This window comes from Oncorhynchus mykiss, chromosome 6 (genome assembly GCF_057628025.1).
Source record: "Oncorhynchus mykiss isolate SJ-2025 chromosome 6, ASM5762802v1, whole genome shotgun sequence".
In the NCBI taxonomy this organism is placed as follows: Eukaryota; Metazoa; Chordata; class Actinopteri; order Salmoniformes; family Salmonidae; genus Oncorhynchus; species Oncorhynchus mykiss.
The window spans coordinates 73,451,060-73,474,099 of record NC_143027.1 but is presented as its reverse complement, the minus strand read 5'-3'; the positions used below and the strand labels follow the sequence as shown (position 1 = coordinate 73,474,099).

At 42.8% G+C, this 23,040-nt stretch overlaps 2 protein-coding genes across 3 annotated transcripts in view; one reads left to right on the top strand and one right to left on the bottom strand.

The window, feature by feature from the left end:
* The window catches only part of pde3b (phosphodiesterase 3B), a 91,129-nt gene extending 87,812 nt beyond the window's left edge, over nucleotides 1-3,317 (top strand). For both annotated transcript variants that reach the window (XM_090238837.1, XM_036980935.2), the window contains exon 16: nucleotides 149-3,317. In XM_090238837.1, the coding sequence (XP_090094963.1) occupies nucleotides 149-357 (209 nt within the window). In that variant the 3' untranslated portion in view covers nucleotides 358-3,317. The remainder of the gene's footprint in view (nucleotides 1-148) is intronic.
* Nucleotides 3,318-3,986: 669 nt separating this feature from the next.
* Nucleotides 3,987-21,247, bottom strand: LOC110526546 (vitamin D 25-hydroxylase). The gene is made up of 5 exons (XM_021607596.3): nucleotides 20,782-21,247; nucleotides 19,852-19,993; nucleotides 19,070-19,702; nucleotides 6,277-6,606; nucleotides 3,987-4,987 (listed from the first exon to the last, which is right to left on the bottom strand). Exons 1-5 carry the CDS (start codon nucleotides 21,019-21,021, stop codon nucleotides 4,806-4,808), a joined length of 1,527 nt encoding a protein of 508 aa, XP_021463271.1. The 5' UTR covers nucleotides 21,022-21,247; the 3' UTR covers nucleotides 3,987-4,805.
* Nucleotides 21,248-23,040: the final 1,793 nt, after the last annotated feature.

The window sequence follows — 23,040 nt, the reverse complement described above, 5'->3', positions numbered from 1 at the left end:
AATTGATATATGATCATGAGTTGATACATTTATAATTTTAACATTGAGCATTTAACATTTCCATCAAGAGCAGGAGTTTTTTTCTCTTGCTAGTACGACTAAAAAGCTTTGGGATGTTAAATCCTTTTTTGTGTGTGGTCCCATGCAGAAAGGAGAAACGGCCGGCGTCGGCTGTTCTGCAACATCATGCAGCACCTGACAGAGAACCACAAGGTGTGGAAGAAGACCATCGAGGAGGAGGAGAAGAGCAAGGAGAAGCAGCAGGCCGACAGCCTGCCTCTCAGCCTGTCCCCTTCGCCCTCCGACGACCAGATCCAGGTCATTCAGGAGGAGGAGGAAGGAGAGGAGCGCCAGTAGCATGATGAAGAAGAGGAAGAGGAGGGACAGAGCCAGGATGCTCGGGAAGGGCGGAACAGTGAAGGCGAAAGTCCTTCAACTCCTCCCTCTTACACGCTCACACACACACACACACACAAATATTTATACACAACACATACGTGCACACACGTACTATAGACATATACACAAACACATACACACACAGGATGACCCTGCTGGATCTCCACACGTTGAAATTGTCACTGTGCCGACGCGCTAATGCAGTCATGTTGTTTTGAAAAAAGGCCTTACTACTGTGAGGGGATTCTTGCTGCAATGGTGGGAACCCCACTCCTATGCACTTTCACCCCATGGAGAGTAGACCAAGAACAAACACCAGAGCTGAAGACACTGGTGTGGAGAGGAAGAGAGGAAAAGGGTCTGGATGTGCCCTCCATGGTGATCTGGCTGTAATGCTGCCTTGAACGCAGAGCACTTAACTCTCCCTTAGGTACTAAAACCAATCCTATGATTTCAAATAAAGGAAAATAAAAAACACCTTGACGTGGTTGACATCCGTTACCAAAGCGAACAGTTCAAACGTGGAAAGACAAGAGACTGAGACTGTTTCAGGCTCACTGTCAGGAATATTCTAGATTTATATATCAAATGTGCCTGTCTGAACCTTTACTGAGTCCCCTGGTCCAGACCCTAGGTTGGTCTGTGCAGTCCTCTCCCCTTGCTGGAGACACCAAACACTGTATCACTGACTCAGTCACAGAGACGTTGTGGAGATGTTGACTGAAAATGAGCATTATACCTGCATCGTTTTTGATGCCTTTTATTCATGTGTACCACCTGCCTTTTATGTTTCCTTCTTTTTATTGGTTTAATTTAGTTGGTGTGAGCGTGTGTATGTGTGTGTGTTTTCTTCAGGAACGCTTGGTCGCCAGTCATTGAAATGTTGTCGGAGATGAGATGTTCTCTGTTGTTCCAATGGAGTGCTGTTCCAATGGAGTGCTGTTCCAATGGAGTGTTGTTCCAATGGAGTGCTGTTCCAATGGAGTGCTGTTCCAATGGAGTGCTGTTCCAATGGAGTGTTGTTCCAATGGAGTGCTGTTCCAATGGAGTGCTGTTCCAATGGAGTGCTGTTCCAATGGAGTGTTGTTCCAATGGAGTGTTGTTCCAATGGAGTGCTGTTCCAATGGAGTGCTGTTCCAATGGAGTGCTGTTCCAATGGAGTGCTGTTCCAATGGAGTGCTGTTCCAATGGAGTGCTGTTCCAATGGAGTGCTGTTCCAATGAAGGGATGTTTTTTTCTTTTGATTTATATCTATTTTTTCCACGGTTACTCAGGATTCTCGTGAAGTTGAATAATTATTTTGCAAGAATTTAAGTAATTGACTTTAAAACAAAATCTCGGTGATTGAAATAGTTTTTAAGCTTTGTATGAACAACTTGAAAAACAAACACATTCAAGCAATTGAACTGCTCCTCTGTGATAGAGCAAAGTATGTCCTGTGTTTCTGTCAAACTCCGCTGCCCCGCAGGCAGTGCCGTTGGCTTGATCTTCTAAAGACCTCACTGTAGAATTGGGATCCTTGATTGTCAGTTGACTGTAAAAGACCTGTTTGCAGCAAGGCAACATTTTGTACAGTAAAATCCCATGATTATTCATGTACCAGTATAGGTAAAGGTGTTTTTGAGTGCATTGCTGTTGGCATTGTTTTTACACATACTCTGTCTAGCTAACCTCTTCATGTAATTTCAGTCATTCTACAGACACTGATGTTTTGACAAAAACTATATATCTTTGCCAAACCCACAACCAGGCCAGGACTTAAGTAATCCAGGGTTTCACCTTTGTTTTGGTTTTATAGTGTCTTATTCTCTGTACCATAAGACGGTTTAATACTAATAGTTCTATATTTCTCTCTGTAAAAACTCTAGGCATTCCACTAGAAAAAGAGTTTAATGAAAGAGATGGCAGACCTGCAAGCCGAACTCACTTATCACCCTATCAAGTCATTTTGTCTGGAGAAGGAAGTTCTCAAGTAGGCAGTGTAATTCAAGCTAGTATATTTAAAGACAAAAAATATATATATAAATGTCCACATTTTACTACCAAACAAGTGTTTAGCTCTGCACAAAAAAATAATATCTGCATATAAATATAGTGTATAAATATATTATATTTTTTAATTAATCAACAGAATGCATCTGTTTTCTACACACAGCTGACATATTGTACAGTGAGACCCTGTAATTCTCATCCTGTTTCCAGAGTTTTTATCTGATACTACAGATGTTGAACTGTGGGGTTTGGTGTTTTTCTTTTGGGTTCAGCATCTCCCTGCTCCTTATCATAACCACTTTCTCTCTCAACTCTTGTGTTGTCTACTCAGTCCACCCAACCAGTGCCAAACTGTCCCTGCTCACTGCCCAACCTCTGGGCCCTCATACACTGGGCTTGCTATGGTTGGACCCAGAGGTCTCTCTGAGCTCCATGTCCGACAGCAGGCTCAAAGTGATGCTGGTGAAGCCCAGCCCAGGTGTTGTTGTATGAGAGCTCACGACTCCTAACCGTGGCCCTTCAGTCCGTTCGGGTTGAGCGACACTGCATCTCTTAAGTTCTGATGGTGAATTGTGATGCCTCTACCACCTCCCCCCACATTTTATGGCTCATTATGTTGTAAAAGTTTGTTTGTTGGCTTGTCACTGTGCAGTCTCACGAACCACAGTGTCCTCTACTGTTCTTGTCATAAAAGTCTCTATGAATGGCTGTTACCCTTATGTAGCATTGAGATATGTATGTCTGTTGTAACTGTTCAACCATATCAAAATTGTGGGGGAAATTATTTTTGTTATTTATAGCTGTCATAAAACACCATCCCTAAAATAACTGTTCTCTCAAATAATTTTATTGATACATACACACACCTACTCAATTGTAACTGTGTGTGTGTGTGTGGCATAAAAATCCCCTTGAATGTAACTGTACTATAACTTTGTCCTTGAAGTGTTTAGATCCTCCTGCCAACAACCACAGTTGGAACACTGATGTTTGCTGAAACGACTGCAATGTTACAGTTTCAATGCACACAAACAAGGCGCTCATCCAGGCGAATTGGCAGTCTGTCTACCTCAGCATAACTTTCTGAGAAGTGCAGTTAGTAGTTAGAGGTATGCTGAGTGCCAAAAATAGCCAGAGACATTACATCAATATGAAATATTACCCAGTAAGTCTGATGTATGCACAGCACAGCATTTGAGTTTTTTTTCTAGCCCTTTGGTCTGTTGAGTAGAAGTGAGAGGTCACTTAAGGAAATGGGTGACGCCCTCCCAGGCTCAGCTCCAACAACATGAAGATTATTTATAGTGTCTGTGTATCCCTGGACGACCCAGTCTGGACACATTCTGCCGGCTCACTGCAAAAGTCCATGTCTGACTAGTCCTGTACTGTAGTTTAGATAGACCTATGTTTTCTCTCCAGAAATGTTTCCTATAACTTATTGAGAGAAATACTGTCAGCATGTTGAAGAAAAAGAACAAGCGGCATAAAACATATCTAACTTGAATTTGTCTTAGGAAAGGCACACCATAAACATTGTAAGAAAGGTAAGTGGAGTACCAAAACGGCATTGTTCTTATTACAAAGTATGACCATAATAGACAAAAGTCAAATTTACTTAAATCACAAAGGACAGCATCACAAAGACATTTTCAATGAATATTGCAGTGGCTTTCTGAGAGAAGGCTTTTCCATGGAAGAATCCCTAGAGAGATCGGGTTCATTGTTAGTTCAGACTGCTTGATATGGCACTGATCCAGACTAAACACCATGTCCAGAGCCTTCTAGGAAAAGCTGGCTGCTAGTCTACTTATTTTCACTGTGCTGTAGAAACAGCTGAAACTACCCACTGGGAACAGGCATCAATTCAATGTCTATTCCACGTAGGTTCAATGTAATTTCATTGAAATGACATGGAAACAACAATGATTCAACCAGTGTGTGCCCAGTGGGTAATGTTCCTATTTCTCATCTAGGCAGGCTGTGAGAGAGAAGACAGGGCTGTGAACCATCATAGAGGTCCATCCTGTCAATCATTGATGTAATCCCGCAGGGAAGATGAGACATTTGATTATAAGGACACAGATAAAAAGTCAATTCTAATTCAAGATTAATTCATAGTATATGTCTGCATGTATTGTTTAAATATTCACACTTCTTATCTTCTCGATTAAACTTACTGAGAAGTTCCACCTGATATTTCCGGATCTCGCCAGTAACATTTCTGGTGATCCTGTGACTTTGCAAATGGTGCTGTGCAAACATGCAATTGCTCAGAAACAACCATCGGCTGATGTTTAGAATTCTAGCAGTTCTGTGTAAAACACAGGGTAGGAGTCCAAGCTCTAGACCCCTGTTCTGTTCTGACTAAACCCCCAACCCCCCCACCCCTTCGGGCTGTGCCTTCTGAGAATCTGTCACTGCTGCCTGCGGACGGCGCAGATGGAGTAAGGCAGCGGCTGCAGTGTCATGCCCAGTTTGGGGGTGAGGCTTGGCACTGTGCCGGGGGGGAACTGCAGGTGGAAGCGCTGCAGCATGGTGGTGAAGAACAGGAACATCTCCATCCTGGCCAGATGCTCGCCCAAACAGTGACGCTTCCCTGAGGACAAACCACACAACATGGATTGAGTTTTGTGAAGATCATGTCATACTTTGTATCATCTACTCTACTCAGAGGAGGCTGGTGAAGGGAGGACTGCTCGTCGTAATGGCTGACATGAAATCAACGGAACGGTATCAAACCATTCCATTCCAGCCATTACAATGAGCCGTCTGCCGATTTAGTGACACCAGCTACTACTGACTACTGTTTTCCAGTGAACATTCAACCAATACAACATACCTATTGTACTCAATGTATCTGTTAAGTGATAGTAAAGGACCTTTACTATCACTGTAATCAGCTGTTTAGTGTTTACCTTATTAGGATATAGGTTATGGCTGGGAAAAGGTTTACACTTGCATACACAGCGCAACTTGAGCAATAGAGGGAACCACATGGGTGGTATGACAGATAATTTGTTTTGTTTGAACTGACATGGTGGTGTTTTTCTGTCTTAACAGTACTTTCCTTTACTAATGGCAGCGTTGTAGTCTGCAATAGCCCCAGGGACAGGCTTGCTCACCAGTCTATTAATTAAGTGCTCAAATAGATTACTGGGCCTTCATACCCGTAAGGTTGTTGTAATACCGGAGAGGCTCTAGCTTTTATTACATTTGACTCATTGTAGGTAAAATGAAATGAGATCATAGCTGGGGTATACAGTTAAAGACATGCTCCGGTACTTTGGCAACTAAGAAAGTATTTTTCAATGTGTAGTTCATACATGCATAATCTATGAGCAGAATTACTGTCTTACCTCAATTAGACACGAAATCCCTATTTTGAAAGCAACTTTTATTGAAGCTGTGCTGCGTTATTTTCCCTACATTTCCCTCCACGTGGGCCTGCCACCTAGCAATTTGAGTTATAGCCAATGAGCTTCAGCCTCTCACATTTGAGTGACAGGTAGCAAGAGGCCTGCCCAGCATTATCCAATGAGGTTGCAGGGCGGGCCCAGCTCAGTGGGCACAGTACAGAGAGAGAGAGAGCAATGACGTGGTGCACATATCTGCATATATGTGACGTAGTATGCCATTTTTGGGGACCATTTTTGGCTCATGAGTGCTACTTTCAGAACTACTGCCTAAAACGTATACAAACATACAGAAGAATCTCTAATATATTGGAATTTCATGCCCATGATGACTATTAACCCTGTTTTTAAGCATTACAATTTAGATTAGGCAAGAGGAGAGTCATTCAAGTGAGAGGGTGTACACAGTATGTGTGTGAGAGTCTGTGCTACTCTCTTTGGGGGCCTAGGAGTGGAAAGAAGCCAGACTCACCCAGAGAGAAGGGTAGGAAAGCTTCCCGTCGGACAAAGTTTCCATTGCTGTCCAGGAAGCGATGTGGTGAGAAGGTTCCAGGGTCGCACCAATACTTCTCATCAAAGTGCACAGAGTACAGGTTGGTGATGACCATGGTGCCTTTGGGGATGTTGTAGCCGCTCACCAGTGTGTCCTGAGTGGTGGCGCGGAAGATGCCCAGGGGCACAATGTTACAGAAGCGCAGGACCTCATGTAGCACCGCTTCCACATAGGGCATCCTCTTTTTGTCTGCAAGCGAGGGGGACTTCTCACTTCCCAGCACACTGTCCAGCTCCGTATGCACCTTCTCTACACAGAGGAAACACCAGCAGCAAACTGTCAATACCTTTTCATCACAATGTGCTTTCTGCTTGCTAAACTCTAAACTCGAGGGTGACTGTTGTTGATGTGTGCAGAGGGTCCCTGGTTCGCGCCCGGGTATGGGCGAGGGGACGGTCTAAAGTTATACTGTTACGCCTGGCACCTACTACCATACCCCATTTAAAGGCATTTAAATATTTTGTCTTGCCAATTCACCCTCTGAATGGCACACACATATAATCCATGTCTCAAGGCTTAAAAATATTTATTTAACCTGTCCCCTATCCTTGTTTAGTTTATTAATTCAACCATTTAAAAAACAAGTACACACAAAACTTGACAAACCCATACATGCACATGAGTAAAATCATGGAGGATAACACACAATAAAGTCTGGGACTTATTTTCATTGTGGTCCTCTTGAAACAAGATGGCTAGGCAAGATCGAACACAGTTAAACACAGTACGGCATTGAGATAATTAAACATAAAAACAAAGAAGAATAACATCTATCTCATCATTGCAGTTACATTGTAGGGGTTATTCATATGGGCACAGAAGACATCAAACGTATTTTTACTTTATTTTTAAAGCTGCCCAGAGAGGACGTTGTTTTTATGGGCAGAGGCAACTCATTCCATTCTGAGGCTACAGAATACAAGAAAGTTCTACGCTGTTCTATGCTGAATAGTGTCCAGCTGCCTAATGGACCCTATTCTGACTACACTACTGAAAGAGCTACTTCCTGAGCCTGGTCCGGCTATGTTGATCATAATAAACGGCTCCCTATCCTCCGGATGTGTACCAAATGAACTAAAAATGGCAGTAATAAAGCCTTTCCTGAAAAAGTCCAACCTTGACACGGAAAATTTAAAAAACTATCGGCCTATATCGAAAAAGCTTTTGTGCAGCAGCAACTCACTGCCTTCCTGAAGACAAATAATGTTTACGAAACACTCCAGTCTGGTTTTAGACCCCATCATAGTACTGAGACGGCACTCGTGAAGGTGGTAAATTACCTTTTAATGGCGTCAGACCAAAGGCTCTGCATCTGTCATCGTGCTCCTAGACCTTAGTGACGTTTTTGACACCATTGATCACCACATTCTTTTTAAGAGATTGACCCTCTTGGTCTACACGGAAAAGTTCTTGCCTGGTTTAGATCTTATCTGTTGGAAAATATAGAATTGACTCGCTTTGGATGGTTTGCCCTTTCACAAATCAATTGTATGTTTCGGTGTTCCTCAAGGTTTCATTTTAGGACCACTATTGTTTTCACTATATATTCTACCTCTTGTTGATGTCATTCAGAAATACAATGTCAACTTTCACTGCTATGCGGACGACCCACAGCTGAACATTTTGATTAAACATGGTGAAGCCCCAAAATTGTCTACCCTGGAAGCCTGTGTTTCAGACATAAGGAAGTGGATGACGGAAAATGTTTTACTTTTAAACTCGGGCAAAACAGAGATGTTTGTGCTAGGTCCCAAGAAACAAAGAGATCTGCTGTTTGATCTGAAAATGAATGTTGATGGTTATACAGTCTCAAATAAAACTGTGAAGGACCTCTGCATTGCGCTGGACTATCTTTTGACGAACATATCAAAAATATTTCAAGGGCAGCTTTTTTCCATCTTTGTAACATTGCACAAATCTGAAACTTTGTACAAAAATTATGCAGTAAAGCTAATTTGCTTTTGTAACTTTTAGATTAGACTACTGCAATTCTCTCCTCTCTGGCTACCCGGATAAAACAATACATTCAATTCAGTTAGTGATAAATACAGACCACCATAGTGCCTGTGCCCAAGAACACTAAGGTAACCTACCTAAATGACTACCGACCCGTAGCACTCACATCTGTAGCCATAAAGTGCTTTGAAGGGCTGGTCATGGCTCACATCAACACCATTATCCCAGGAACCCTAGACCCACTCCAATTTGCATACCGCCCCAACAGATCCACAGATGATGCAATCTCTATTAGAGGTCAACCAATTATGATTTTTCAACGCCGATACCGATTATTGGAGGACCAAAAAAAGTCGATATCGATTAATCGGATGATTTTTTAAAGTTATTTGTAATAATGACAATTACAACAATACTGAATGAACACTTATTTTAACTTAATCAATTTAGCCTCAAATAAATAATGAAACATGTTCAATTTGGTTTAAATAATGCAAAAACAAAGTGTTGGAGAAGAAAGTAAAAGTGCAATATGTGCCATGTAAGAAAGCTAATGTTTAAGTTCCTTGCTCAGAACATGAGAACATATGAAAGCTGGTGGTTCCTTTTAACATGAGTCTTCAATATTCCCAGGTAAGAAGTTTTAAGTTGTAGTTATTATAGGAATTATAGGACTATTTCTCTCTATACGATTTGTATTTCATATACCTTTGACTATTGGATGTTCTTATAGGCATTTTAGTATTGCCAGTGTAACAGTATAGCTTCCATCCCTCTCCCCGCCGCTACCTGGGCTCGAACCAGGAACACATCGACAACAGCAACCCTCGAGGCAGCGTTACCCATGCAGAGCAAGGCGAACAACTACTCCAAGTCTCAGAGCGAGTGACGTTTGAGACGCTATTAGCGCGCACCCCGCTAACTAGCTAGCCATTTCACATCGGTTACACCAGCCTAATCTCGGGAGTTGATAGGCTTGAAATCATAAATAGTGCAATGCTTAGAGCTGCTGGCAAAACGCACGAAAGTGCTGTTTGAATGAATGCTTAGGAGCCTGCTGGTGCCTACCATCGCTCAGTCAGACTGCTCTATCAAATCATAGACTTAATTATAACATGATAACACACAGAAATACGAGCCTTAGGTCATTAATATGGTCGAATCCGGAAACTATCATTTCAAAAAACAAAATGTTTATTCTTTCAGTGAAATACGGAACCGTTCCGCATTTTATCTAAAGGATGGCATCCCTAAGTCTAAATATTGCTGTTACATTGCACAACCTTCAATGTTATGTCATAATTACGTAAAATTCTGGCAAATTAGTTCGCAATGAGCCAGGCGGCCCAAACTGTTGCATATACCCTGACTCTGCATGCAATGAACGCAAGAGAAGTGACACAATTTCACCTGGTTAATATTGCCTGCTAACCTTTCTTTTAGCTAAATATGCAGGTTTAAAAATATATACTTCTGTGTATTGATTTTAAGAAAGGCATCGATGTTTATGGTTAGGTACAGTTGGAGCAAAGACAGTCCTTAAACCAGACTAGATAAACTAGTAATATCATCAACCATGTGTAGTTATAACTAGTCAATTATGATTGATTGATTGTTTTTTATAAGATAAGTTTAATGCTAGCTAGCAACTTACCTTGGCTTCTTACTGCATTCGCGTAACAGGCAGGCTCCTCGTGAGGCAGGTGGTTAGAGCATTGGACTGGTTAACCGTAAGGTTGCAAGATTGAATCCCTGATTGAAGCTAAGGACCCTGCGACTAAACACCTCCCTCTGCAACTGGATCCTGGACTTCCTGATGGACGCCCCCAGGTGGTAAGGGTAGGTAACAACACATCCGCCACGCTGATCCTCAACACAGTGGCCCCTCAGGGGTGAGTGCTCAGTCCACTCCTGTACTCCCTGTTCACTCATGACTGCATGGCCAGGCACGACTCCAACACCATCATTAAGTTTGCCGATGACACAACAGTGGTAGGCCTGATCACCGACAACGACAAGACAGCCTATAGGAAGGTCAGAGACCTGGCCGTGTGGTGCCAGTATAACCTCTCCCTCAACGTGATCAAGACAAAGGAGATGATTGTGGACTACAGGAAAAAGAGGACCGAGCATGCCCCCATTCTCATCGATGCAGTAGAGCAGGCTGCAGTGGAGCAGGTTGAGAGCTTCAAGTTCCTTGGTGTCCACATCTCCAACAAACTAACATGGTCCAAGCACACTAAGACAATCGTGAAGAAGGCACGACAAAAACTATTCTCCCTCAGGAGACTGAAAAAATTTGGCATGGGTCCTCAGATCCTGAAAAGGTTCTACAGCTGTACCATCGAGAGCATCACTGCCTGGTATGGCAACTGCTCTGCCTCCGACCGCAAGGCACTACAGAGGGTAGTGCGAATGGCCCAGTACATCACTGTGCCAAACTTCCTGTCATCCAGGACCTCTTTACCAGGCGGTGTCAGGCTGTTTCCAGGCTGTTCTCTCTGCTACCGCACGGCAAGCGTTACCGGAGCGCCAAGTCTAGGTCCAAGAGGCTTCTAAACAGCTTCTATCCCCAAGCCATAAGACTCCTGAACACCTAATCAAATGGCTACCCAAATGGGTATCACCTATGCATAGTCACTTTAATTACTCTACTCTAAGTACTGTTACTTCCTGTTAAGGCTAAGTTCAAGATTTTACTGCTAACCTACAAATCATTACTGTAACGATGAATCTGTGAGTCGCAAAGCAGGAGAAACGTTTAATAAAGCAACAAACATGAAACGAGACAACATAACAGTGGTGCTTACTTGTAAACACTGGAACAATATTGACTGAGGAAGAAACCCAAGGAAGTGACAGATATAGGGGAGGTAATCAGGAAGGTAATGGCGTCCAGGTGAGGACAGGCTTCCATCTGCAGGTGTGTGTAATGATGGATGCCAGGTGTGCGTAATGATGGATCGCAGGACCGGTGGTTAGTAGACCAGAGGGGAGGAGCGTGAGTAGATGTGTGAATTACATGGACTTGCTCATACCTATCTCTCTGATTTGGTCATGCTGTACATACTTACACATACTCTACGGTCACAAGACACAGGCCTCCTTATTGTCCCTAGAATTTCTAAGCAAACAGCTAAAGGTAGGGCTTTCTCCTTTAGAGTTCCATTTTTACAGAATGGTCTGCCTATCAATGTGAGATACGCAGACTCAGTCTCCACCTTTTAGTCTTTACTGAAGACTCATCTCTTCAGTAGGTCCTATGACTGAGTTTAGTCTTGGCCAGGAGTGTAAAGGTGAACTGCAAGGCACTGGAGTGACGAATCCCCCTTGCTGTCTCTGTCTGGCCGGCTCCCGTCTCTCCACTGGAATTCTCTGCTTCTAACCTTATTATGGGGGCTGAGTCATTGGCTTACTAGTGCTCTTCCATGCCGTCCCTAGAAAGGGTGTGTCACATCATGCCAGTATTTTGCCACTATACTTGACTTGAGTGGGTTGAGTCACTGACGTGATCTTCCTGTCCGGTTTTGCGCCACCTCGAGCTCGTGTGCTGGAGGGTATCTTTGTGGGCTATACTTAGCCTTGTCTCAGGGCAGAAATGGCGCCTTAAGGAATGGCAGCAGTTTTACGGGCGCCCAAGCAATTGTGCTATTATGTGGGTTTTTTTGCGTTATTTGTAACTTATTTTGTACATAATGTTTCTGCAACTGTATCTTACGGCAAAAAAAGAGCTTCTGGATATCAGGACAGCGATCAATCACCTCGGATTAGACAAAGATTTTTTCTTCAACGAACAAGACATTCTCCAAACATCCGGCAGGGCCGACATCCCCGTTATTTGCAAGAGGAAGCGACGCAGGTACAGAGGACAAAGAGCCGGATGCCCGGTCAGGACCCGGAAAAGGCGAGTGGGAAAGCTGCCGTTACTGTAAATACTACTCGCCAACGTGCAATCATTGGACAATAAACTAGACGACATGAAAAACTGTAATATCCTATGTTTCACGGAATCATGTCTGAATGACGACATGGATATTCAGCTAACGGGATACACGCTGCACCGGCAAGATAGAACAGCACGAGGGGGGGCGGTCTGTGCATATTTGTAAACAACAACTGGTGCACGAAATCTAAGGAAGTCTCTAGATTTTGCTCGCCTGAAGTAGAGTATATTGTGAAAAATTGCAGGCCACACTACTTGCCTAGAGAGTTTTCAGCTATACTTTTTGTGGCTGTCTATTTACCACCACAGACAGATGCTGGCACTAAGACCGCACTCAGTCAGCTGTATAAGGAAATAAGCAGGAAAGGAAACCACTCACCCAAAGGCGGTGCTCCTAGTGGCCGGAGACTTTAATGCAGGGAAACTTAAATCAGTTCTACCAAATTTCCATCAACATGTCAAATGTGCAACCAGAGGGAAAAAAAGTCTAGATCCCCTGTACTCCACACACAGAGACGCATACAAAGCTCTCCCTCGTCCTCCATTTGGTAAATCCGACCATAACTCTATCCTCCTGATTCCTGCTTACAAGCAAAAATTAAAGCAGGAAGCACCGGTGACTCGGTCTTTAAAAAAGTGGTCAGATGAAGCAGATGCTAAATTACAGGACTGTTTTGCTATCACAGACCGGGATTCTTGTTCCGGGATTCTTCCGATGGCATTAAGGAGTACACCACATCAGTCACTGGCTTTATCAATAAGTGCATTGAGGAAGTCGTCCCCACAGTGACTGTACGTACATACCCCAACCAGAAGCCATGTATTACAGGCAACATTCTCACTGAGCTAAAGGGTAGAGCTGCCGCTTTCAAGGTGCGGGACTCTAACCCGGAAGCTTACAAGAAATCCTGCTATGCCCTGCGACGAACCATCAAACAGGCAAAGCATCAATACAGGGCTAAGATTGAATCATACTACACCGTCTCTGACGCTCGTCTTATGTGTTTTAGACTACAAAGGGAAGCACAGCCGCAAGCTGCCCAGTGAGACGAGCCTACCAGACAAGCTAAAATCACTTCTATGCTCGCTTCATGGCAAGCAACACTGAGGCATGCATGAGAGCATCAGCTGTTCCGGACGACTGTGTGATCACGCTCTCTGTAGCCGATGTGAGTAAGACCTTTAAACTGGTCAACATACACAAGGCTGCGGGGCCAGATGGATTACCAGGACGTGTGCTCCAGGCTTGTGCTGGCCAACTGGCAGGTGTCTTCACTAACATTTTCAACATGTCCCTGATTGAGTCTGTAATACCAACATGTTTCAAGCAGACCACCATAGTCCCTGTGCCCAAGAACACAAAGGCAACCTGCCTAAATGACTACAGACCCGTAGCACTCACGCCCGTAGCCATGAAGTGCTTTGAAAGGTTGGTAATGGCTCACATCAACACCATTATCCCAGAAACCCTAGACCCACTCCAATTTGCATATCGCCTCAACAGATCCACAGATGATGCAATCTCTATTGCACTCCACACTGCCCTCTCCCATCTAGACAAAAGGAACACTTATGTGAGAATACTATTCATTGGCTACTGCTCAGCGTTCAACACCATAGTACCCTCAAAGCTCATCGCTAAGCTAAGGATCCTGGGACTAAACACCTCCCTCTGCAACTGAATCCTGGACTTCCTGACGGGCCGCCCCCAGGTGGTGAGGGTAGGTAGCAACACATCTGCCACGCTGATTCTCAACACTGGAACTCCCCAGGCGTGCGTGCTCAGTCCCCTCCTGTACTCCCTGTTCACCCACGACTGCATGGCCAGGCATGACTCCAACACCATCATTAAGTTTGCAGACGACACAACAGTGGTAGGCCTGATCACCGACAACGACGAGACAGCCTATAGGGAGGATGTCAGAGACCTGGCCGGGTGGTGCCAGAATAACAACCTATCCCTCAATGTAACCAAAACCAAGGAGATTATTGTGGACTACAGGAAAAGGAGGACCGAGCACGCCCCCATTCTCATCGACGGGGCTGTAGTGGAGCAGGTTGAGAGCTTCAAGTTCCTTGGTGTCCACATTAACAACAAACTAGAATGGTCCAAACACACCAAGACAGTCGTGAAGAGGGCACGGCAAAGCCTATTCCCCCTCAGGAAACGAAAAAGATTTTGCATGGGTCCTGAGATCCTCAAAAGGTTCTACAGCTGCAACATCGAGAGCATCCTGACTGGTTGCATCACTGCCTGGTAAGGCAATTGCTCGGCCTCTGACCGCAAGGCACTACAGAGGGTAGTGCGTACGGCCCAGTATATCACTAAGCTGCCTGCCATCCAGGACCTCTACACCAAGCGGTGTCAGAGGAAGGCCCTAAAAATAGTCATAGCCTGTTCTCTTTATTACTGCATTGCAAGCGGTACCGTAGTGCCAAGTCTAGGACAAAAAGGATTCTCAACAGTTATTACCCCCAAGCCATAAGACTCCTGAACAGGTAATCAAATGGCTACCCAGACTATTTGAATTGTGTGCCACCCCCCCAACCAACCCCTCTTTTTACACTGCTGCTATTCTCTGGTTAACATATATGCATAGTCTCTTTAACTATACATTCAGGTACATACTACCTCAATTGGGCCGACCAACCAATGCTCCGGCACATTGGCTAACCGGGCTAGTTGCATTGTGTCCAACCCACCACCCGCCAACCCCTCTTTTACACTACTGCTCCTCTCTGTTCATCATATATGCATAGTCACTTTAACCATATCTACATGTACATACTACCTCAATCAGCCTGACTAACTGGTGTCTGTATATAGCCTCGCTACTTCTATAGCCTGTCTTTTTACTGTTGTTTTATTTCTTTACCTACCTATTGTTCACCTAATACCCTTTTTTGCACTATTGGTTAGAGCCTGCAAGTAAGCATTCCCCTGTCCGGGGGGTACCTGTTGTATTCAGCGCACGTGACAAATAAACTTTGATTTGATTTAGTAAACTGGTGGGCTGTTGATTCAATACGGCCCCCCGGAATAATGCTCAGATCACATAAAGAATTTGCGATAGTAAAGTTTTGAAAAACGTATTTGTTATTCAAATTAAAAACCCAATGAATACTCGCCTTTGTGTAATGATTTAACTCCCACCGCTTGTGGGACATTTATTTTGAAGGCATGTATAAATAACAACTGCACGAGGAAAGACAGTGACTGACAGGCTGACACACACGTTATAAATAGTAGCTCGCTAGAAATTGTGCAAAAATCTGTTTTTCAAAGAAAAGGAATGTAGACAATGAATGTAGGGTGTTCCAGCAAGAGTGGACATTTAAATATTTATTTATTGAGGTATCATGGAAAGCTGTGTACTTAGTGTGCAAAGAGAACATCTCTGTCTTGAAAGACTACAACTTGTCCCGACACTTCCAGACGAAGCGTGCAGAGAAACATAAGAATATGTCTTCTGAGCAGAGGGAGAGTGCATCGAAGGAGTTGCTTTCTCAGTTGCAAAAGTAGCAAGGACTTTTCACAAAACTGCATTCAGAAAACTATGGAATTGCGAGAGCTAGCTATGTACTGTCCCACAAAATTGCTAAACATAGCAAGCCATTCGCTGAGGGCAAATTCATTAAAGAATGTTTAATTGACTCTGCAGCAATACCTTGCCCCGACAAGAAAGAGCTGTTTGAAAATGTTTCCCTGCCAAGAAAAACAGTGACACGGAGTGTTGAGGATATCGCAGAGAATATGGAACAACATTTGAAAGACAAGGTAAAGGAATTCACCTATTTCTACAAACTACAAGGGAAGGGCCTTTTTGCACATCAGATGTACAGCCTTGTCATAGCCTTCAAGGGAAAATGACTCCTCCTGACCCACCAAGTAAAAGCCAACAATCTCACCCATCTTCTGACACTACTAGTCTGTTCCCTATCAGATGACCAGCGGGAGAAGTATACATCGCTGCTGTGTGCTTTGAACAGTGAGTTTTCTCATCATTTTGAGGATTTTTAAGTGTTGGAAAATGACATGCTGTTGGTTTCCTCTCCTTTAACCTTCAATGTGAATAACGCTCCCACTGACCTGCATCATGAACTTATCAATCTTCAGTCTGATGCAGTGATTGGAGAACTACTCAAAACAATGTCACTGACGAGGTTCTATGCCTCTCTCAATGAACAAAACTTTACAAAGATTAGGAGTCATGCTCAAAAGATGTTTGTACTGTTTGGGTCAACCTATGTATGTGAACAGGCATTTTCAGTGATAAAATATAATAAATCAAGGCACAGATCATCTGTTACTGACTTTCGCCTCCCAGCAATTTTGCGCATAGTGATGTCAAAACTATACCTTACTTCACTGCTCTAGTCAATGCCCATCAGAGACTTCACTCCTCACACTGATTGAGTAGTTTAAATGTAATATTGAGCTCTCTTTCTTTCTTGTGTTTTTGTGCATACCCGTTAACAAGAGTTCTGTCCGTGGTGCTGAATGCACAGTGTACTTTTGTATAATGTATAATGTACATTATCTATAATGTATAATCCTGAATATATGATTCTGGCCCGTGATGTCAAAAATATATTCTAATGTGACACTCCATGGAAAATAATTGCCCTGCTCTACAACCACTGGGATTATTATTTGAGCCTGCTGGTCATCTATGAACGTTTGATCTTGAAAAACGAGCTGGCCTTAATGGTCATGTACATTTATACATTTTTGTCATTTAGCAGATGCCCTTATCCAGAGTGACTTACAGTAGTGAGTGCATACATTTTCGTACACTTATAATCTCAACCCGGCACAGCCAGAAGAGGACTGGCCACCCCTCAGATCCTGGTTCCTCTCTATGTTTCTTCCTAGGTTCCTGCATTTCTAGGGAGTTTTTTCCTAGCCACCGTGCTTCTGCATCTGCATTGCTTGCTGTTTGGGGTTTTAGGCTGGGTTTCTGTATAAGCACTTTGTGACATCTGCTGATGTAAAGAGGGCTTTATAAATAAAATTGATTTCATTGATTGAAGTGGATTTAGCAAGTGACATCAATAACGTGGTCAGTCTATGTCATTGAAAGAGCATAATGTTTTATACACTCAGCGTATACCTTAGTAGTGAAATAGTTTAAACAAAAATCTATTAAAAAAACTATTATTAATTACCTACAAACATACACTCCCCTCCGTATGTATTTGGACAGTGAAGCTAAAATTGTAAATTTGGCTCTATACTCCAGCATTTTGGATTTGTTATCAAATGTTTCATATGAGGCGAAGGTACAGAATGTCACCTTTCATTTGAAGGTATTTTCATTTATATCTGTTTTAAAGTTTAGAAATGAAAGCACTTTTACATATCTAGTCCTCCCATTTGAAGATGTCATATGTATTTGGACACATTCACTTATAGTGTATTAAAGCGGTCTAATGTTTAGTATTTGGTCCCATATTTCTAGTACGCAATGACTACATCAAGCTTGTGACTACACACTCGTTGGATGCATTTGGAGTTTGTTTTGGTTCATTTGGGGTTATGAATGATGGATGATGACTGGAGTAATTTTATTTCCAATTCATGACATCCCTAATCATGGTAGCATCCACATTAATGTAGCTGTGTTCAAAAACACAATTTCATTCTTACTTACAATACAAATGTCTACAAAATATTAAAATACAGTACATTGTCCACCATTCACTTCCTATTGGGCCAAGCAACACAACCAAAACAAGCTGTAAATGAATCCAACAAGTTTTTAAAGTCACAGCTTGATGTAGTCATTGTGTGCAAGGAATATGGGACCAAATACTACAATTTTTACTACGTTAAAACACTAAGTGAACTTGTCCAAATACTTATGATGTCTTCAAATGGGGGGATTAGATACATTTGCTACATGCTTTCAATTCTAAACGGTAAAACAGATATACATTATATATATATAAAAAATACCCTCAAATAAAAGGAACATTCTGTCCTGTCACCTAATATAAAATATTTGATATCAAATCTAAAATGGTGAATTATAGAGACACATTTACAATTGTAGCTTCACTGTCCGAAATAAGGACGAGGCAAGTCCCTTTACTGGACACCAGAGGAGAAGAGGAGAAAGAAAGACCAAGGATGACCTGTTAGCGAACCGTTGAAACTGAGCTTAATACCAGAATAGGCCTCATCTGAAAAAGAGACAAACAAAATAGAAAAGGACAGGAAGAGATGGAGGGACGTTGTGGAGGTCTTATGCACCACTTGACATGATGAGGCCTGAGTAAGGACAAGGCAGGGTGCTAAGAGGCCTGATTAAGGACAAGGCATGGTGCCATGAGGCCTGAGTGAGAACAAGGCAGGGTGCCATGAGGCCTGAGTGAGGACAAAGCAGGGTGCTATGAGGCCTGAGTGAGGACAAGGCAGGGTGATATGAGGCCTGAGTGAGGACAAGGCAGGGTGATATAAGGCCTGAGTGAGGACAAGGCAGGGTGATATGAGGCCTGAGTGAGGACAAGGCAGGGTGATATGAGGCTTGAGTAAGGACAAGACAGGGTGATATGAGGCCTGAGTGAGGACAAGGCAGGGTGATATGAGGCCTGAGTGAGGACAAGGCAGGGTGATATGAGGCCTGAGTGAGGACAAGACAGGGTGCTATGAGGCCTGAGTGAGGACAAGGCAGGGTGATATGAGGCCTGAGTGAGGACAAGACAGGGTGCTATGAGGCCTGAGTGAGGACAAGGCAGGGTGATATGAGGCCTGAGTGAGGACAAGGCAGGGGACTTGAGGCCTACTGTGCTATAAGGCAGCACACTGACCTTGAATGTTGGGGTAGAGGGCCATGTAGAGCATAGCCCAGCGTAGGGTGTTGGTGGTGGTCTCCGTGCCTGCGATGATGAGCTCGCCCACAGAGTAGATTAGGTTCTCCCTGGAATACGGGGTGCCCAAGTCGCCAGCACTCTTGTCCAACTTGTTCAGGTAGTCATCAATGTAGTGGCGCGGGAAGTTGCACACTCTGCCCTCCGAGAAGCGCCTGATGATCTGCTCCAGGAAGTTATAGACCTTGGCTGCGTTGCGGAACAGCTTCTGGTGCTTTCCAAAGGGGAGGTACTCGATCCATGGGAAGGCGTTGTAAAGGAAGGCCCAGCCACTGACAGCCAGCTCCACATTCTCACTGAAGATCTCGATCATGTGCTGGAAGTCACAGTTGTCGTACGTGAAACGCTCGCCGAAGATGATGAGGTTGGTGATGTTGGACACAGCATTGGTCACCAGGTGCTTTGGGTTAAAGGGTTTCCCTTTGTGTTCGTCGATGGCATCCACAAAAAACATGCACTCTTCCAGGATCTTCTGGTCGAGGGGCTTTTGAAAACTGCCAAAGTAACGAAAGGAGTTGCTGGCCAGTTGACGATGTTCAATCCATCCATTGCCAAATTTAGCATTCAGAAGTCCTGAGAAGGAAGATATTGAGATTAGAGCAGGCATAAATAGCCTAGAGAGTTCGATAACACCAAGCTTGTATTTGCATGTAATATCTAATAACAATATACCAATGTAATAATGTGCATATTTCAGAATACATTATAACTGACTTTCTTACCTCCCATTTTTGTCATTTTCATAAATAAAGGCAGCGATGGCCGGTCAGAAAAGACATCACCCTGGTGGTACAGGCATTCTCTGATGGCATCATATCCATTCAGAACCACTGCTGAGTAGCCTCCCAAATCAAGACTGAAAATCTGAGATAAAATACTTGAATAAATAGACATCCAAAATAATATGCCATTTCTTTTCCCAAAATGTTTCATATTTTTTTTATTTGAAAAGGTAGTATGACATAACATATAAATTGCAAATGATCTATTAGGCTAGTTTAGAGGTAGTCTGGCTCTATTTGCCGAGGCATGCTGACTAAGAGTACCTTCGCCATTTTTCGAAACCCTGCAAGCGCAGCTGGAGCCTGCCAACACTTAGCGAATAGCGAGCCTCTTCTGTTCAGTTTTCTGAGTTTTTTTTCTAGGCTGACGTAATATTTTGACATACATAAGGAATTCTGGGGTGTGTCGGATGATTATTTATTTTTTTACCTTTATTTAACTAGGCAAGTCAGTTAAGAACTTATTTTTTACGATGACAGGCTAACGGTGAACAATGTGTTACTGCCTTGTTCAGCGGCAGAATGACAGATTTTTACCCTGGCAGCTCGGGTTTCGATCTTGCAACCTTTCGGTTACTGGCCCAATGCTCTAACCACTAGGCTACCTGCAAACTGTATTTCAATGTTTTTTCACGAATGCAATTAAAGCAACTTTGAGATTCTGTTTTGTAATGAAAAGCGACATATAAAATACATATTGTAATGCAAAAATCCGTATTCATAAATTAACACTCAATAGGCTAAACCGCAATAGTTAACCGGTTTGAGCACAAGAAGACTAGCCTACATGGGGGTGCACACAAGTAGCCAACACAAAAAAATGCCTAGGTTTAGTCAAGTCACTTTGACACAATAAGGTAAGTACCGTACCTGCCCATGGATTTCACTCTGTTTCTTCATAAAGACGTGCGGTTCTGTTGCTAGAGACATAATGTTCCCTATGACAGGGATAGGTGACGGTCCAGGAGGGAATCCTCGTGGTCTCCTCTGCTTCACAAGCTGCCGGATCAGCAAAATAACAATAAGGGAAATAAGTAAACTACACAGACCTAAGAAAGCCTGTCCATGCGACACTTCTGAGACTAGGGATGATAACTGAATTAATACCATTTTTCTCTCTCTAACTTTGCTGTCTGTACTAAGCTCTCCTCTGTGAAAGAGTTATGTAGGCTATATCATCTTGCACATGTTTCTATCCCATGCCTCTACCCAATAGGATACTTCTCCCTCTACAAGGCTAAGTTTGGCTGGAAGTTTAGCTGTAATGACTATCGATGAACTTTGATCAGCCTTCGATCAATTCTAGCAATCAACAAATCGTGATTCTGCTATTTCTGAGGATTTGATTTCCCAATGATGATTCCTGGCCATTTGTTGGCATGCAGCATAACTTGCCGGCCAGCTGGCACCACACAGATCAAGTTGGTTAAAAAAAAGCTATATTTTTTCACCGCTGATTCAGCCTGTACTCAGACTAGACATAACATAGTAAACGAAACTTCGGGACACTCAATTTAGCATGATATATTACATTTGTTATGGTTACATAAGACAGAATGTTACTAAAGGCAGAAACAAAAGGCTGGTGGATAATTAGCAACTTTGCAACTACTTACTACGTTTTAGCTACTTTGCAACTAGCATGTTAGCTAACCCTTCCCCTTAACCCAATAATCTAACTCCTAACCCTAACCCCAACTTCTAACGTTGGCATTAGCCACCTAGCCACCTAGATAAAGTTAGCCACAACAAATTGAAATTCATAACATATATGTATTGAAAATTCGTAACATATTGTCACAGATTAATAGATACCATACCAAACCTAACATATACTAATTTGAGTGTCTTGGAATATAGATTTTTTTCTGTGTTACGTCCAAATTGGCTGATCCCATTGTCATAGCATACTTTCTATGTGAGTGTTGTTTAGACTGTCTTATATCTAGACACATTGGCATTATGCAGCAAAAGCAAGGTTCATGTTTGATTCAAGAGAGCTATTTCTATAACTCATAGCCTAATGCTGTATAATAAATATAATATTTATTTCAAATGCATGTGATATAACACATAGGCCTAACCTATAATACAATTTTAAAATACCTAGGTCATGGGGTAAAACATGTCCTTGTCTGCATTAGGATATAAACGTCGCCCTATACTATGTTGTTGCATTAGGATAAACTTCACCCTATACTGTGTTGTTGCATTAGGATGTAAACTTCGCCCTATACTGTGTTGTTGGAACACCCTACAATCAGTAGGATACAAGAATAGATCAATCACTTTCTTCACAATTGTGCCATTCTGTCTGGGATGTGTTCTTTTTGGTAGGCTACACCAGCACCAACATGCAGTCTGGGTTGTACATTAACGGTATTACAATATAAAGATGAGTATCTTTACCCAAGTAAAGTGTCAATCAATTAGTGTCAATCATTAATGCAAACAACTTGCAGAATGTCTGTCTATAAGGGCAAAAGGCGAGACCCAGATGCAGACAAAGGAGGCAGATGGTTAGAGTCTTTGTAGTTTATTTATAATCCAAAAGGAGAAGGCAAGAGCCTGGTCTTGGACAGGCAAAATGTCAAAACCAGATTCTGAGTCCAAGGGGTAAAGAATGACAGACAGGCTCGATGTCAGGGCAGACAAAAGGTACGGAGTCCAGAAAAAACAGGCAAGGGTCAAATCTGTGAAGATTGGAAAAAGAGAATAGAAAACATGCTGGTTGACTTGAAAACATATAAGACAAACTGGCACAGAGAGACAGGAAACACTGGGATAAATACACTGGGGAAAATAAGCGACACCTGGAGGAGGTGGAGACAATCACAAGAACAGGTGAAACAGATCAGGGCGTGACAATGTCATATCATGTAAACAATCACAAATGATTACAATAGCAATGCTCACACTATATGGCACATTTCTTCCTACATTAACCTCCTGTGGCTCTATGCACTATAATGTACCTTGTCACAGCCCTTTGGAGCATCGAGAGAACCTGAGGACATCATTCAAATCAGAAACTGACCCAGGGTATATCAAGTCTCCAGTGGTGTAAAGTAATTAAATGAAATACTTTAAAGTACTACTTACTGTAAGTAGTTGTTTTGGGTATCTTTA